This window comes from Microtus oregoni, unplaced genomic scaffold (genome assembly GCF_018167655.1).
Source record: "Microtus oregoni isolate MIOR12 unplaced genomic scaffold, Mior012 000023F_ref0000262, whole genome shotgun sequence".
Classification (NCBI taxonomy): domain Eukaryota; kingdom Metazoa; phylum Chordata; class Mammalia; order Rodentia; family Cricetidae; genus Microtus; species Microtus oregoni.
This window is the reverse complement of record NW_024543082.1, coordinates 25,992,508-26,010,575: the sequence shown is the minus strand read 5'-3', so window position 1 is coordinate 26,010,575 and position 18,068 is coordinate 25,992,508. Positions and strand designations below refer to the sequence as shown.

Genomic DNA, 18,068 nt, shown 5'->3' with positions numbered 1-18,068 from the left:
GTGGGTAAAAGGACATCTGTTTATAGATTGATGTTAACTTTCCAAAGTTCTTAAATAATTAGTTAACCACTCGCTATTCCCGGGATGTCATCTGTTCTTACTGTTGAGAGCTTTGCTTCCTTTTAACTACCACTCAAAGCATAGTTCATAGAGAGCTAAATAAACTATGTGATATTAATACATGGAGATACTTATCCTCATACAGTTAAGCCAACTTTGAACTCAAGCATATATCAAGATGATAGATAATTAAAGCCCTCGGTATGTGTTGTCTGAGGTTTCTGTCCTGCCCGGTCCTGCAGTCATTCAGTCCCAAAGAATCACACAAAGGTCTACATTAGTTATAAATTGATTGGCCCATTAGCTCAGGCTTCTTATTAACTCTTATAACTTATATTAGCCCATAATTCTTGTCTGTGTTAGCCACATGGCTCGGTATCTTTTTTGACAAGGCAGTCATATCTTGCTTCCTCTGAGGCTGGATCACAACTGCAGAAAGAACTTTCCTCTTCATAGAATTCTTGTTGTCCAACCTCTACATTCTGCCTGGTCGCCTCACCTATACTTCCTGCCTGGCTACTGGCCAATCAGCATTTATTTAAAATATAAGTGACAGGGTACAGACCATTGTCCCACAGCAGGTATGCCTCCAACACAAACCTATATGAAAGCCCCCAAATCAACAATATGCCCAAAGACTGTAGATGACAGGCACTATGCAGTAAGTATAATGACAAAACTGATTTTGTGTGCCCTCAAATCTTAAACATGTGCAATACCCAATATCACAGTATGACACAAAAGGTCATAGAAGTTAGTAGCACTAAAACACATTATTAGTTAAATGAGCAGAGCACATCAGTAGAAAATTTGTAAAAACAGGAAACAATGATTTGCAGACATGATCATAATGTGGATCACTGTGGATTTTTTAATTACTTTCCACAAAGTTGAGAATTGAACCCAAGCCTTTTCTGCAAAATCCACAAAGGCTCTTAATGGAGGAACCATCTCTCCAGCTCTTCCACCTTGCGTTGTCAGTGTTTGGGGGTGGCCGTGTTTGAAACATGGTCTCACTATATAGCACTGGCTAGCATAGAATCAAGCTGGCCTAGAACTCACTGTGTAAACCAGGCAAGCCTAGAACACAGAGATTCACCTGCCTCTGCTCCCAGCCTCCTTTTTAAGATGAGGTCTCCCCTTGGCCTAGAGTCCCTAAGCTAAGGCTGTCAGGCTATCAAACATCAGGGATTCGTCTCTGACTCCTCAACACTGGCATTACAAGCCTGCGCCTCTGCCTGGGTGTTGTGTGTCAGTTTTGTGGATGCAACTCTGGTTCTCAAGCTTGGAAGGCAAGCGTTGGACCTCAGCCAGTTTGTATTGTTTTTAAGCACACTATGTTTATGGTCACAACATGTTCATAGAAAACCCCTAATGGCCAGGCAATGGTGGTACACGCCTTAAATCCCAGCACTTAGGAAGCAAAGGCAGGCGGATTTCTATGAGTTCGAGGCCAACCTAATCTACAAGAGCTAGTTCCAGAAAACTTTTGGTTGGCAGTAGTGGTCTAAGGTAATTTTTTTCTTTTTATACTTTCTCAGTTGTTGGGAATACAGTTTTCATAATAAAAAGTAAACATGAGTTATAGACCCATATATAATATTGAACACAGAGAGATTTCCTGAATTTTTGATACAATTATCAATACATAGCCAATTAAGTGAATGAGTGACTCCACGCAGGATATAAATAGATGGTTCATCCCTTTCCTCAACCTAGATCTTCAAGAGATGTCCTCTAGTGTTAGTGACAAGATTGTCTGAGCACAGGAGATCTAGAAAGAGATAAAATGCTGCTTCAAAATAAAAGGCAATAGTGAAGAAAAGAGAGAATTATTAATATTATTATTATTATTATCATCATCATCCAAGGATAAATCTAGGACAAAGTGGTTAGCTGCTTTGTAAAAACCTATGTGTGAGAACTAAGGCTCTTTGCATTGTGGAATCATGACATCATGAGTCCTGTCACTGACGGAATTGAAACAATTTTGCGAGCTATTCCCTGGCTTACAGGCAGTGGTATATTACAGGCAGTGGTATAGATGTCCCATTTAGGGCTTCGTACCCAGCTGACAGAAACCGTGTCTCTTCCACAGGTGTTGGGAAATCGTCACTCGTCCATCTTCTATGCCACAGTCAAGTGCTGGGAAATCCGTCGTGGACTGTGGGCTGCTCGGTGGATATCAGAGTATGTGTTCTTGTTTCTGTTTTTCACTAGGTATATTAAACATGTCCTTCAAATCACGCTTAAATTGCAGGACTTAGTTAAGATTAAGTAATGATAATAGCTGGGATTGATTCGGAGCCTACCGTGCATCAGTACTTTACTGCCATTCCCTATTTATTGTTAGGTCGTGAGAGAGAAGAAAACAAACCAAATTTCTTCAACTCATCAAGCTAACTCAACACATGAACCCAGTGGTCTGATTGTACAGGCTTTTATTTTAATGACTATAGTTTGAGAATTCAGTTAATATTCTCCCTAAGCCTGTAGCTCTAAGACTGTAAACTTATGCCTAGAAGTGCATATCGACCAGTTCTCACGGTGAATCTCTTGTGAAGGGGAAGCACTCTCCCCTGGTGCAAGGTTCGGCAGAGTATGGACAAGTGGGCACAACTCTTTCCCACGTTCTGGTTTATTGGGTCATCTCACACACACACACACACACACACACACTCACACACACTCACACACACTCATACACACACACACTCACACACACACACTCACACACACACTCACACACACACACTCACCACACACACACACACTCACACTGACACACACACACTCACACACACTCACACACACACTCACACTCACACACACACATACACACACACTCACACACACACACACTCACACACACACACACACACACACTCTGTGGGACATCCAGTGGGAAATTTAGTCATGCAGTCAATAGCCTTGGTTCCCACAGTCTAATCTCCGCTTCCTTCTCTGAGAGACATTAGAAGCCCCCTCCCTGCAACTGTCCTCCATTTGGCAGGACATGCAGTCAGGAAAGGAGTCTTTCATATAGACCGCATTGGGAGCTTCAAAGATAAAGGGGCATCCAAGCCCAGAGAATTGCCTTTGTTTTGTGTGTGTGTATAAACAGAAGAGAGGGAGAGTAGCAGGAGAGGAATAAAGAAGCTGATGCAGAACAGTACGTAGTGAGAGTTCGTTTCACCCTCAGATGAGTCCTGTGCTTGCTGTGAGTCTTCTCTGAACCCTGCAGGGGACACTGAGGCTGGCACGCAGAGGTCCCTGATTATTTGTAATTCTTGGAAAATGTGCTACTTTTAGAACCTTTTCCTTGTTTATGTACATCGGTGTGTGTACCACATGTGTGCAGTGCCTACATAGGCCAGAAGAAGGCATCGTATCTCCTGGGACTGTTGTTACAAACAGTTGTGAGCTGCCATGTGGGTGCAGGGAATGGAACCCAGGTCCTCCAAAAGAGCAGTCAGTGCTCTTAATCACTGAGCAATTTTTCCAGTTCCATGTTCATATTTTTCTTCAAAAAAAAAAAAAAAAAAAAAGAAAAGAAACAAAAAACTCGCACACCTTGTTAGGGAAGCCCTGTGTGCTATGTTGTGCAAGTATCCTTGTTTTGTTTTGTTTCTGCTGTTGTCAGGGACCTAGCAAGTTCTATGGGGCTCAGAATTTCTATCTCAGAATATCATCTTCCTCTGCCACCTAAATATCATGGATTCCCCCCAACACCTGATGTGACACAGGCTTGAGGTTTCCATTTCATGCATATCTTGTCTCTGATCTATGGCCGCCCACCTACAGTCCCTGACAGGATCCCCTACTCTGTGGACCGGTTCTTTCATCTGCCTCCTCCGCTGACTGAGGAGCTTGTCCGGGGCTCACAAGACGAGGATGGCAATCTATTCCTTACCGCTCACCCACAACCATTCTACCATTCCTGGATCCCCACTAACACCCCAATCACCAGCCCTCAAGCCATCTGAGTCTGGGTCATTTCCCTCATGTTTACTTTTAAGGGTTTCCTTCATCTCCAGCATCTACAAATATCTCTTCCTTTCTTTCTCGATCACAAGTTTGTGTTCTCTCTCTTTCCTTCTCTCCTTTCTCCCCCTCAAAATATTTTTGTAACATTTCTTTGAGTTCAGAGTAGAAAAGAACTATACTCATTTCAGCCTAAAATGTTCTTATATTCTTAGCTATGTAAGAAAACCAGGTTCTGGGTAATGAATTCAGTAGCAATCTTGTCTAGGTTTGGGAGACCTAGTAACATATTCTGAACAAAATTTTCTTTAGACTTTTCTAACTCCCTTCCAGAGAAGGATCATAGCACATAGAAAAGAAACTTAGATCCTGGATCAATTGACTTTTCTACTTAAAGAGTTTCCTTAAACTAATCAATATACCTCCTGAGGCCTAGTTATATCATTTACAGGAGAGAAGAAAATCACATAGTTCCGGACTTTTGCACAGTTTTCTGCCCCTCCTTTTACCCTCAGCCCACCCTTCATGTCTGTCCCCACCCAGTGCCAGGTAGGCTCATGTTATCCCCTTTTGTCTTGTACATTTCCCCTCTGTCTTATTAAAGGGGCTAAAGTCCAGTACATCTTAGAATAGACGTTCCTGTGGTCCTCGCTTTATTTCATTCCCAGTCCCGTCCCGCCCAGTGTGTGCACAGGAGTTGTGTTGGTGTGTGGTCCTCGCTTTATTTCATTCCCAGTCCCGTCCCGCCCAGTGTTTGCACAGGAGTTGTGTTGGTGTGTGGTCCTGGCTTTATTTCATTCCCAGTCCCGTCCCGCCCAGTGTGTGCACAGGAGTTATGTTGGTGTGTGGTCCTCGCTTTATTTCATTCCCAGTCCCGTCCCGCCCAGTGTGTGCACAGGAGTTATGTTGGTGTGTGGTCCTCGCTTTATTTCATTCCCAGTCCCGTCCCGCCCAGTGTGTGCACAGGAGTTGTGTTGGTGTGTGGTCCTGGCTTTATTTCATTCCCAGTCCCGTCCCGCCCAGTGTGTGCACAGGAGTTATGTTGGTGTGTGGTCCTGGCTTTATTTCATTCCCAGTCCCGTCCCGCCCAGTGTGTGCACAGGAGTTGTGTTGGTGTGTGGTCCTGGCTTTATTTCATTCCCAGTCCCGTCCCGCCCAGTGTGTGCACAGGAGTTATGTTGGTGTGTATTGCTGGAGCTTTGTGCGCACCTTCAAGCACTTTGCCCTTGAGCTCCATCCCCAGCCCAGATAGAAAACTTTTTGTACATATACATTATTTTAAAAGTGCCCTGTACTCATTGATTAATGAGAGTTTTATCCTGACTGTTACTAAATTTTATTCATTCTGTCTTCATAATCATCACTATTTTCCTGCTTTATTCTGCTTATTAATTTTTAAACACTGAATGCACCTTGCTCTCCTGAACTAAATCCAAACCACCACCACCTCTACCATGTTTTTGTCTGTACATGTGATTTACCTGTATGTTGTAGCTGTGTACCACATTTGCAGTGCCCTCAGAGGCCAGAAGAGGGTGTCGAATCCTCTGGAACTAGAGTTACAGACTGCTGTCAGCTGTTGGGGGGGGGGTGCTGAGAATCGAACCCAGATCCTCTGGAAAAGCATCCGTGAGCCCTTAACCCCTGAACCATCTCTCCAGCCCTGCCCTCTCCAAACTTGTCTTGACACGTTAGTCTAGACCATTTTTCTAGTATCTAGACTCAGTTAACTAGTATGTTTTTCAGATATTTGCACCTAAATTCATGAGAAGTTTTAGTCTTTATTTTTTCTAATTTCATTGTGGAGTTTTGATACTGTGCTAACCTGTTCCTCAGAAAGACTTTGTAAGACTGATGCTATTTACCTTTGAATTTACAAGTGAAACTAACTGTGATTTTTCTGTGTGAGAAGGGTTTAAATTCAGTAAAGAAAACAAGAAAATGATTGCATTTCTTCCCTTGTCAATTTTTGGAGATTTGTGTTTGAAAAAGAATTTGTTCATATCAAGCAAATTGTTAAACACTGCACATTGTTTCTCTGTCTTAGTTTCTTTCAATAAGACTGTTGACTAATACAGTCATTACTGCAAATCCTATAGATGATTTTCTATTTTTTTAAATTCTGGTGTGAGTAATCTATAGTTTTTCTTTAAAAAATATATATTTATATATGGAAGGCATGTAGTATGTCGCACGTGTGAGGGCAGAGGACCACTTGCAGGAGTGTTTTCTTCTACCATATGAGGTCTAGGAATAGAATGCAGGTTGTTGCGGTTGGAGGCAAGCCCCTTACTCAATGAATGATGTTGCCAGTCTGGGTGCTCTTTTATTGATCAGTTTTGCCAGTGGTCTAGCCAAGACAAGTTTCTGTTGTCTCTTTTCTATATGTTTTGGGGTTTTCTTGGAGGATGGTCCGTGTGCACGTGTGTGCAGGTGCATGTACAAATGGGTGTGGATGCCTGTGGAAGCCAGAAGGAAATCTTGAGTGTTGTTCCTCAGGAACCACCCGTCTTGTTTTTGAGACAGAGTCTCATCAGATTGGAGCTCACCAAGGGGGCCAGGCTGTGTCCAGCAAGCCCCAGGAATCCACCAGGTTCTGCCTTTCCAACTTTAGGATTATGAACGCATGCTACCATATCCAGCGTTTTTTGTTTTGTTGTTTTTTTTTTTTTTTTTTTGGATTTTTCGAGACAGGGTTTCTCCATAGCTTTTGGTTCCTGTCCTGGAACTAGCTCTTGTAGACCAGGCTGGCCTCGAACTCACAGAGATCTGCCTGCCTCTGCCTCCCGAGTGCTGGGATTAAAGGCATGCACCACCACCGCCCGGCTCATATCCAGCGTTTTTACAATGTGGGTACTGAGGCTTGGGACTCAGGCCCTAATGCTTGCCCATCAAGGACTTCACCAGCCCAGCAATCTCCCCATCCTTGCGTTTGTTTTGAATTTCACTGTGGTGTCCACACCTCTGGGATTAATTTGCTCTCTTTCTTCAAGCTCCCTGAAATGAGTAGTTGCTTCATTGATTTCTTTCAGGCTTCTTCCAGAGAGCTCCGAGGCACGGAAATTTCTGTCTAAACACAGCTTTAGCTGCCTCGTTATCATTCAGTTCAAAACATTGTCTAGTTTCCATTGTGATTTCTCCTCTGGCTCATTTGTTATTTGAAATGTGCTTCTTAATTTCCAAACATTTGACAATGTTGATGATCTTATAATTACTGGTTTCTAGTTTATTTTCGCTGTGCTCAGAGAATATATATACTATGTAATTTCATCCTTTAAAAATGACTGAGATTTGCTTCAGGTCTTGTTTTATGGTCAATTTTGTTAAATAATTGTTAGGTGTCTCGTATATGTGTGTATTTTGTCATTGCTGTATACAGTGTTCTGTCTCGAGGTCAAGCTTGTTGAGCATTTTGTTAATGATCTCTGCTGGATTTCCTTTTCTTATCTGTTTGATTATTTACAAGGAGCCAATGTGATAACTTGTACTGTGTATGTAAATTTGTCTTCTTATTTAGTTCTGCCTGTTTGGAGATTATATACCAGTTTGAGATTATTTAAATTGCTTGAAGGATTTTCCAGGGTTGAATTCAGGTTTTCAGGCCTATGCAGCAAGCACTTTTACCCACTGAGCAGTCTTACTGGTCTCTGAATTTAACATTTTATCACTGCAGTATATCTCTTTTCTGTCTACCAATGTATTGTGCCTTGAAGCGTATCTTCTCGGATCCTGAAATAGTTAACTATTTTTCTTGTTTCTGGGATGTATCTTATTTCCATCTTTCTCTGCACTGTTTACATGCTCTGTCTTTCTGCCGTGTCTCCTGTTGAGTAGGGATAGACAAAGGTTTTTTTTCATTTTAATTAGTTTATTCTTTTTTTATTATGTTTGAATTATTTATTTATTTATTTAGTAAAAATTTCTGCCTCTTCCCCGCCACTGCCTCCCATTTCCCTCCCCCTCCCCTGATCAAGTCCCCCTCCCTCATCAGCTCAAAGAGCAGTCAGGGTTCCCTGACCTGTGGGAAGTCCAAGGACCACCCACCTCCATCCAGGTCTAGTAAGGTGAGCATCCAAACTGCCTGGACTCCCACAAAGCCAGTACGTGCAGTAGGATCAAAAACCCATTGCCATTGTTCTTGAGTTCTCAGTAGTCCTCATTGTCCACTATGTTCAGCAAGTCCAGTTTTATCCCAGGCTTTTTCAGACCCAGGCCAGCTGGCCTTGGTGAGTTCCCGATAGAACATCCCCATTGTCTCAGTGTGTGGGTGCACCCCTTGCGGTCCTGAGTTCCTTGCTCGTGCTCTCTCTCCTTCTGTTCCTGATTTGGACCTTGAGATTTCAGTCCGGTGCTCCAATGTGGGTCTCTGTCTCTGGATGGGAAGTATAACAAAAAGTAGACAAAGGTTTTTAATGATCAGTCAGATAGATTTTGTCCTTTAATTTGGTTTATGGTTCTTGCTCCAAATATTCTAATTGAGAAATATACATGGCACCCAGGAATCTGCATTTTAAGAAGCATCTAAGGTGATTAAGTAGAGATAAACAGGATGCTGAATCAATTTTCCAGATGAACGCAGAGGTCGTCAATCTGGATGCTCACAGAAGCTGCTAGGGACGGGCAGTGAGAACAGAGAGAAGGCAGTATAACCAATGGCCCAGACTCCAAACACTAGTTCCTTAGGTATGCTAGAGTAACTGAAAGGAGCCTTGGGGATAAGCAAAGCATTTTATATTTTTAACACCAAAAACAAGGGTACTGAAGAAGAAACAGCATCTGAAAGGGCATGCAAAGTTGTGTCTTCGAGATGTAGATAGCTACTTCAGAAAGGCGAGGCTAAGATGGAACAGGATTTTGTAATCATGGGGCAAGACTCCATAGGGAAAGCAAAATCTTTTTTTTTTTTTTTTTTTTTTATTTTTTGGTTTTTTGAGACAGGGTTTCTCTGTGTAATAGCCCTAACCCCTAACTTAGAATTAGCTCTGTAGACCAGATTGATTTCCAACTCAGAGATCCTCCTCCCTCTGCCTTCCTAGTGCTGGGATTAAAAGTGTGCACCACTACACCCTGCAGAAATTCTTGGAGGAAGAAATTACTGAGGCCCAATGATAAGTAGTTTGAGGACAAGAATGTAAGAGTTCCAACAAAGCCCCTCCCCCGTGTGTGTTCAATGAGGAAAACAAGCATATGAATGTCCTGAATGCATCTGGGGGCGAAGACTCCAAGACAGACTTTGCCTCCATCGGCCCTCTTTGTGAAAGGGCCTGATCATTTCTGCAGCCAATGCTCTGTGTAAGTCCTGGAGAGCACCGCAGCCAAACTAGTAATTCTCAAAGATCTCACTTACTGAAGTGACAGCAATTCCCTGAGGAAATCTCTGCTTTGAGGATTACCAAGTCAAGAATTTCCTGCTGGACCATGGGGTTGCTTTTCTTGTTGTTTAATCCATTACTACTTCTAAGAACTCTAGATGGCATGAAACTGCCCACAAGGAAACTATAGTCAAAGCTAGTAGGAGGAAAAGGGCTGCAAAAACAGACTAAACAACCACAGTGTGTATGCAAAGGACCTATTCCTCGGAGGCCTGCTCTTTTCTGAGAAAACTGAAGATCAGTGGATTGGGGAGAGGTGAAGTGAGGTAACTGGGAGGAGTGGGGGGGGGGGAGGCAGCAGGCGGGATGTACTTATTGTATGAGAGAAGAATAAATAAAAAAGAAAAGGAAGCGGGGAAAGCTATGCTGGCCAGCGCTCACAGTGGTGTGGCTGGTCTCCCTGGGACCAGCGCAGTGCTGGGTGGTTCCCTTAAAGCCAGTCTGACCTGAATTATGTTGTTGAAGAATAAGGCATATGGGGCTGAAGGGGCCTAGCTCGTATTACTGCTCGTTCTTCATCTCTGTCATCTTTCTCCGAGAGAAGCATGTGTTTCTTGAGTGGTGACATAAATAAAGGCATTCTGAAAGGATAATCTAAAGTTGTCATAGAAACGTAAATCATGACTATTATAATAATATGAGCAGTTATTCCCTGTAGGGAAATGATTAAATGTATAAAGGCCTTATAAATGTCTTAGGAGAACAGAGATTCTTGAAGCGGCTTTTATAGTTCAGTCACAGTGTCTGTGTATTGAGCCTGCAAGAGGGGGCTCTCTAGGGCTAAAGTAGATTCCTGGACACCCACTCTCCAGAACTAGACACAGTTGCCCCATTTAACTCGCTTTAGATATGGTAAGAGGCAGCTAAGAATAGAGATGGCGGAGGTGATGGTGTGATCGTTTGCAGTGTTGCGTGCAGTTAATGCATTTACTCGGTGATTATAACTGACCATATGGGCAGGGGCCGTAACTGAATTGAGCAGGCGTTTTGTTTTGTGGTATTCTTCACTCACTCCTGGCTGCCGACTTTGTTACTTTGAATCTAATGGACTGATGAGCGCATGGCTACTCCTAATAATGACAACAAGATGTTTAGAGCTTAATCTTTTCACAGATTATAAATAAGGAAATTGATTTGTCATTTCTAGTTCACTTTAATGGGATTTTAACTCTCTAACTTGTACACTGCATGCAATCAATACTTATTGAATTTCTCTTTGGGTAACGAAACAATGTGCAGGCACTGGGGAAAAATAAGAAGCATAGTTTTTATCCTCACTAGGGATATGAAGTGGATTTACTTGGAGGGATAAGGTGTCTATCTAGTAGTCTTTAAAGTGACAATAATGATAAGCTAACGTTCCTTTAGTGCTTTCCTGGGTTAGGAACCCATGTACATAGGCGTTCATTCATTTCCCACAACAGCTCTGTGAGGTGGGTATCAATGGTTGGTGCCACGCTCAGCACAGGAAGCAATTGAGACACAGATGTCAAGGTTGTGTTGCTACCAAGTGACAGAATTGGAATTCAAGTCCAGGCAGCCTGATCCAGAAGCCTGCATTCTTAATCAACAACCTTGCTGCCTCTTATTCCAAAACAATCTAAGGCAATAAGTATTCCCATAAAGCCCAATGTGGTAACAACTAGCTTCATGTGGCAACAAATTTGAATTTAGTACAATAAAAAAAAATTAGCTCAGCGGGTGAACGAACCATATTTTGATGGTTTGGAGTTAAGTGCTGCCGGCAATTAGTCCTGGACAGGCCCACTGCTGAAGAAAGAACCTCAGGGCAGCACTAGGGAACAAGGCGATGATGGCCAAAGAGAAAGTGATGAGCGATGTGCGGAAGATGCTGGTGATTGGGGGCCAAGTTATTGGGCAGACAGACTTAACCCTCCTCCCAAAGGCTTATGTCATAGGTAAGAGAGAAGGACATTGTAAGAATTCAGTTCTATATGTGACTGCAGCTATGAACTGAAGCTGGTCAGAAAGCGTATGCTAATAAGGCGCTGAAGGAGATAACTGTATAGAAATCACCTAAATCATGACAGCTAATGAGTTCAAAAGAAATAAAGGGAAACCTTGGCGTGCGTTTAAAGAGTTGAAGTTCCTAAAAGAGGCATCATAGAAAAGTTGATCAACATAGAATATAGCTAAAAGGATGGCCGACTACATGAGCAAACACTGGAAGTCCTGAACGGAGCGGCGTTGGACCTTACTACAAAATGCCCGAGATACAAGGTGGAAAGAAGAAACAAACATTGGGAGGTTAGCACTAACCTTTGGACATGTGATTACGTTTAACTGGCGCAAATCAAATGGAGTGTCCGAGCAGCCAGGAAACAGACACAGGCTGAAATCAGTCTTTCGTGAAGGTTGGAGCTAGAAGGGAAGAATGGCTATAGCACAGAGGGGAAGACCTTTTTTACATAGAGGAAATGAACTTGACTGAAGGCAGTTGAGAAGTCACTAGAAAGAAAAGCAATTGGCAGTAGCCTCTATCCCATGAATTCAAACGTCCAGGATGCCAGTGGCATCTCTTGGTTGCTCTGTCCGTCTCTCTTCTCTTTTTCTCTCAACACTCTCCTAAGAATTCCTACTCTTCCTTTCTTTCTAGAAGTAATTCTATAGGCATCTTATCTCTCTTGATATGTATCATTTCCTTTACTGAATTTATTTCTCTTTTAAAAGTTACACTGAAGCACTCCGGTGAACTGTACCCACGTGTAATCGTGATGTGTTGCTCAAGAGACACGTGAGGGGGAGTGGCGCTGAGGAGCAGTGCTCCTGTTGATTCCTGTATGGTCCTGCTTCCTGTGGAGAAAGCGCACCTGCATTGCCATAAAAGCTCTGAATGGCTTTAAATATCAGATCCTTGATGACTTGGTTTACATATATTTTTAAAAAGCTTCTTACAGCTAGGTGTTGCTCTGCCTGTCGTGTTAGACTCTTAATATAACAGCAGATGCCGCTTCCTGTGTCAAGAGCCATGCTTAGCATAGCGTTAACTTTCTTGTATCCTACAGTTTAAATTCTTAGCACTCACTGCACTTGCATTCACTTAGTTGAGTATTAATTAAGCAAATGGGGACGAAAGAGAGACACCTCTCCTAATTCTAGAAGGGACTTTGAAAAACTTTGGTTTGGAAGGTATTTTGTATTAGAGGAGAGTATCAATAAGTCGTCAGAGTGGTTTATGAGTGTTAGCGTTCTGGCTAACAGGCTAGTATATTACCAGGCTGAGTTGTGTTATAAAAATACAAGTTTTGGCCGGGCGGTGGTGGCGCACACTTTTAATCCCAGCACTTGGGAGGCAGAGGCAGGTGGATTTTTGTGAGTTCAGAGCCAGCCTGGTCTACAAGAGCTAGTTCCAGGACAGGCTCCAAAGCTACAGAGAAACCCTCTCTCAAAAAACAAACAAACAAACAAACAAAATACAAGTTTTGATCCTGTCTCAAAAAATTCAGGGATTCAGGGATGGTTCAGGAATCTTTGTTTTTTGACCAAGTTCTTACTCCAATTTACATCCTCTCATAGCTATACTAAGCAAAACAGAAATTTAATAAGCAAACTAAATATACTAAAACCTTGAAGGATGACATGACATAATAAATATATTAATTTAGCAAACAGATTCTAGATATTGCACTGTTTTCTAGGGATTCAGAGATGAAAGGCACATGGCCCCTGCTCTCTCAAGCTCCCGGTGTGAGAGAAGAGGTAGTGAGTGTTCATTAAGACAGTGCAGACAGTGAGGTGACAGCAATGTAGACAGAGAGCGTTACAGAAACATAGAGGAAAACCTAACATGGCTGGGCTTGGGGTGTGAGGGAAAGCAAGGTCAGGAGGGGTTTATGGAAGTAGCTAATCTTTTTCATAACAGATCACTTGCTCCCTATTTAAATAGTTTTTCTTAGAATCTTTCTAAAATATTTCATATATTTCAATGTTTTTTTTTCTTCTTCTTCTTCTTTGGTTTTTTTGAGACAAGGTTTCTCTGTAGCTTTGAAGCCTGTCCTGGAACTAGCTCTTGTAGACCAGGTTGACTTCAGACTCACAGAGATCCGCCTGCCTCTGCCTCCGGAGTGCAGGGATTAAAGGCGTGTGCCACCGCCACCACTGCCTTAACCTTCTTTGTTTTGATGATTTGGCATAGTCATATACCAAAGCAGCAGTACTTTTTATTGCAATATATAACATTAATTTCCATTCTCTAAAACAGTGTCCAATGTTTGTGACTTTGCTGTCATCATGTTATCTTGCTGTTTTCGTCTGTTCCTTATCTTCTTAATGTCAGTGACTATGTATAGAGTACCACATGTACTCAAACGCTTTCCTGGCCAAAGGATTTAGAACTAAGCAGATACAGCAAAATACAAAGCATTCTGTTGAATTGTGAAGTTTAGTAAATTTTATGAAATCTTTTAAATAATTAAGTTGTCTATTTTTCATTATTATTGTAAAGCCAATGGATGCTTTATAGTTTCACAAAGCATCTCTTTCATCAGGAGCTCAGCAACACCAAGGCTGGTTCATGGCAGTCCAGAGGTATAAGCCCAGTACAAGAATAGCTCCATTCTATAGAATCAGCAGTTCTCAGGCTGAGCATTACAGCAGAATCGTTTGGAGATTTATATGCTAGGCCTCACCCCCAGAGACCCTGATTCTGTAGCTTGATGGATAGTTTTCTGTTTTGGAGGGGAGTGAAGGAGTACTGCAGTGTGGGAAGTCAAAGTCCCACAGCACAGCCAAGGCCAATTTCAAATGCGTAATCCTGCCTCAACCTCTCCAACACGGAGATTACAGGGGTACAACCCGCCTGGCTCTATATATTTATTTCTAAGTTCCTTTGAAAAGCCTGATGTCTACCCTTGAATCGTCATACATCGGATTATTGTATATCAGAATTTGCTCCAAAATAATTAAATACTTGAATAGTTAAATAGGGAACAAAAGCCTAGATCATGAGGAATAAAAAGAGATCTTGAAATGTATTGTGACTGAGAAAGCCGTTGGACTCACTTGGATTTAACGTAATCCCTCTAACTACGTTGTGGAAAATGAATAGGTAAGGGAATGCTTCCTGTAGGGAAACTAAGAGATCATGTTAGATAATTCAGGCAAAGCAGTAAACAGGGGCATCTCCCTAAAGGATAATAGTTGAGGGGTGACCAAAGGGACAGGATTTGCTGACAGAGCAATTGTGGTGGGGAAGGAATCAAAGTTCACTTTAAGGTTTTGACTCCGATATCAAAGATATCTCAACAAAGGGATTGCCTTTTGTCAAGGCTGTGAAAACCGGAAGAGGAATAGGTTTGGGAAGAAAACAAGGTTTTTTTGGGTTTTTTTTTTTTTTTTTTTTTGGTAAATAAACTCTGCAGTACCTATTAGACATTCCTAGAGGTAGCCTGGTTAATGTGGTAGTCTAAAATCCCCAGGATTTATGTAAACTTGTGATTCGTCAACATACATAAAATCATAAGAGTAGATGAAATTGCCGAAGAGCAGGAATGGACAGAGAAGAAATAGGATAGGACTCTGCAGAGCAGCAAGAGCAGGAGAGAAGTAAGGACCACCTAAGTGACCAGCCGGTGAGATGGGAGGAAGCCCAGAGTGGTGTTGTCATGGAGACTGCGTGAAGAAAGGCTGCAGAGCCCCGGGGAAGTCAGTGTGGAGATAACTGGCAACCTTGACCAGAAATGGTTCAGTAGGAAGATGTTGTGAAGATCATATAGGAAGGAGCTCTAAAGAGATGTGATTCTAGGGTATCTAATGCCCTTTTCTGGCCTCTGTGGGTACCAGGCATGTACATTCATACATGGAGGCAAAACACTTGGGCACATAAAATAAAAATAAAGAAGCATTTGAGAAAAGGAGTGTGAGGGCCAGTAAGGTTGCACAGTGTGTAACTGTGCTTGCTGCCAAGCTGATGGCCTGAGCTGGATCTCTGGTCCACTCCGTGGAAGGAGAAAAGTGACTTGCACAGCTGTTCTCTGCTGCCACGTGTGCACCATACAGGAACACTAAATAGACTAAGTAGATTGTATGTATACACGCACATACACACACAATACACACACAATAACCGAAGACTTGAATTTGAGAAGTTGCGAGGTCAGAGGGCAAACACAGTAGCAGTAGGGAAGGATGGAAATGTAAACACAGTACTCATATATTGAATTCTCAAAAAATAAAACTTTTACATTTAAAAAATGAGGGAAAACAGAGCTGGAAATAGGTAACGGTTTGGAGGCCTTCCTGTGGGGAGGAGCAGAGGAACAGCATGGTACCTGGCAGAAGGCAAGGCACCTCTGTATGTTGTGGAGAATTATCCAGCCGAGGAGGAAATGCCATGCTCGAGAACGAGAAGGATGTGTGACTGCGTCTGTCAGGGTGAAGTTTTTCCTGCACAGGAGATTCAGATTTAGCCTGAGGGGCACAGACAGCCTGAGGTGATAGCAGGACGAAAGTGATCCTATAGACATACATTCAAGGAGGTAGAAAAAGCGGTGGAGGAAGTTCTTATTGTTATTATTCTAGCCTAGGAGACCAGGCTAGCTCTATTGAGTCTAGAGAAGAGATACTGGAAATTTCCAAAAGCAGCCAAAGTATGAAATTATTCTCAGGACAAGGAAAGTGGACAGCAGAATTGGTGGCTGACTCCAAGGGCACACTTGAATTTGAAAAGGACTCCCACTACTAGGATGTAGTTTTCTGAGCTACACATTCAGGAAATGGAATTCTGGGGGCACAATAAAGGAGGAAGAGGCTCTGGTCAGGATTGGAGTTTTGTAGATGAATGCGGCTAAGAAAGATAGTGACAGAGGTGGAAGAATGGGTCACAGCTTGTGCTTCGTGGGAAGGCACTAAAGCTTTGAAAGCAGGAAGGGAATTACCAGATGTTCATCTCAAATGTAGGGTCAAATAGGGTGGAAGATTAGAGTTGTCTAGTAAGGGGCAAGCATGGAAGATAGGAGGTGACGGGCAGAGCCAGAGGGCGGGGTGCTGTAGGGATGGCCGTTGCTTTAGGCTGAATGAGGGCGCTCACCAGATTGTGTGGTGGCTCTAATGATTTTGATTAATCCATTAGGTGCATGACTACAAAGAAGGAACCCCAGAAGAGAAGACATACTACATAGAATTGTGGGATATTGGAGGCTCCGTGGGCAGTGCCAGCAGCGTGAAAAGCACGAGAGCAGTGTTCTACAACTCTGTAAATGGTAAGTGTTTTCATTTCTGCCATCTGTTAGTGGTCTACAAGTGCTGATCGTTGATATGAAGTGCCATGACATGCTGGGCTTGTCTTCCGTGAGAAAGCTGATGTGCTTGAGTCTTGATTTAAATCTGCATGTCGCAGTCTAACTTATTAGCCTCTGGTGTCTGCTGGAGGCATTGTTGCCTTACTATAGGGGCACTCCATTTTTACCTTTTTATGTATATGATATATATTGCATGTAAATAAAAAATATTAAGCTCAGAAGTAGTTGTTTTCCATATGTCTTTTTCCAAAGGCCTTTAATGCTATTTATCCCTCTGCATACTCTTTCCTCAACCCTGCTCTTTCACCCCAAACCAAGTTTAACCCTTCCTGTTCCATCCTTCCCTTTTAACCCTTGATACCAGTTCATTCTATCTCACCTTTAAACCCCTCCCCATGACCCTTTAGTAATCCCCCAGCCTCTGTAGATATTCCAGATGAACTGTATCTGAGAATAAGTACCCTTTCTTTCCTCCCACTCTGATGACCCAGGCTACCCATCTCGGTAGAAAGCCTATGGAGTGTTTCTCCAGCCTCCTTAATTAGAATATATTCTCATCAGATGTCAGTCTGACTCCATCACTTGGCCCTAGCACTTCAGCTAAATGAGAAAAGAAGAGTAGAAAAAGAATGCTCAGACACTCTTAAGAGCTCAAAAGCATTCCCTAAAGATTATCAAGAGATAAAATTCTGAAGTTTTTGTTTGTAACAAAAAAAAAGTTTTTGTTTCTGTTTTTTTTGGTTTTGTTTTTTATACATCTAATAGGCAGCCTAGGTGAAAATATCTAATTTTTTTATGCTCCTGTGAGATTTTATTACACTTTTCTATAATCTTTTGCTATCAGATTGACTACAAATTCATGTTACCTAAAAAAGTATGCTCATCTAAACATGACCTACACGACACCAGTTGGTGAACCAGTGTGGATGGAATAAGTTTCCCAAGGCCCTGCCTCCAGGCAAAGAGCTACAGGACAATTAATGACCACTGAAAGAGAATCTGTCCTCTCTAGGAGAGAATCCGCCTTCTCTAGGGATGATCCCCTGAGAGCTTGTTCAAGCTCAGGTGGTCAGCCACGAACACATAAACAAGCAGCAGTACAAATATACCCAGCAGGCTGCATTTATAAATACATACATGTGTGACAATAATTAAAGAGGGATATGAATTTGTGAGGGAATGGGGGGACACAGGAGAAATCGGAGGGGATATCAGAAAGGGTAAAACTTATGTAAATATTGTACTCATATGAAATTTTAAAAAATAAATTTAATTAAAAAAGAAAGAGTATGGCTAGGCAATGGTGGCACATGGCTTTAATCCAGCACTCAGGAGGCAGAGACAGGTGGTCATCTGTTAGTTCAAGGCCAGCCTGGTCTACAGAGCGAGTTCC

At 42.4% G+C, this 18,068-nt stretch overlaps 1 protein-coding gene across 1 annotated transcript in view; it reads left to right on the top strand.

Moving 5' to 3' along the window:
• Positions 1-18,068, top strand: part of Rabl3 (RAB, member of RAS oncogene family like 3) — a 32,588-nt gene that overhangs the window by 1,662 nt on the left and 12,858 nt on the right. The window contains exons 2-3 of the mRNA XM_041673065.1: positions 2,159-2,250; positions 16,507-16,636. Coding sequence (XP_041528999.1) covers positions 2,159-2,250; positions 16,507-16,636 — 222 coding nt within the window. The remainder of the gene's footprint in view (positions 1-2,158; positions 2,251-16,506; positions 16,637-18,068) is intronic.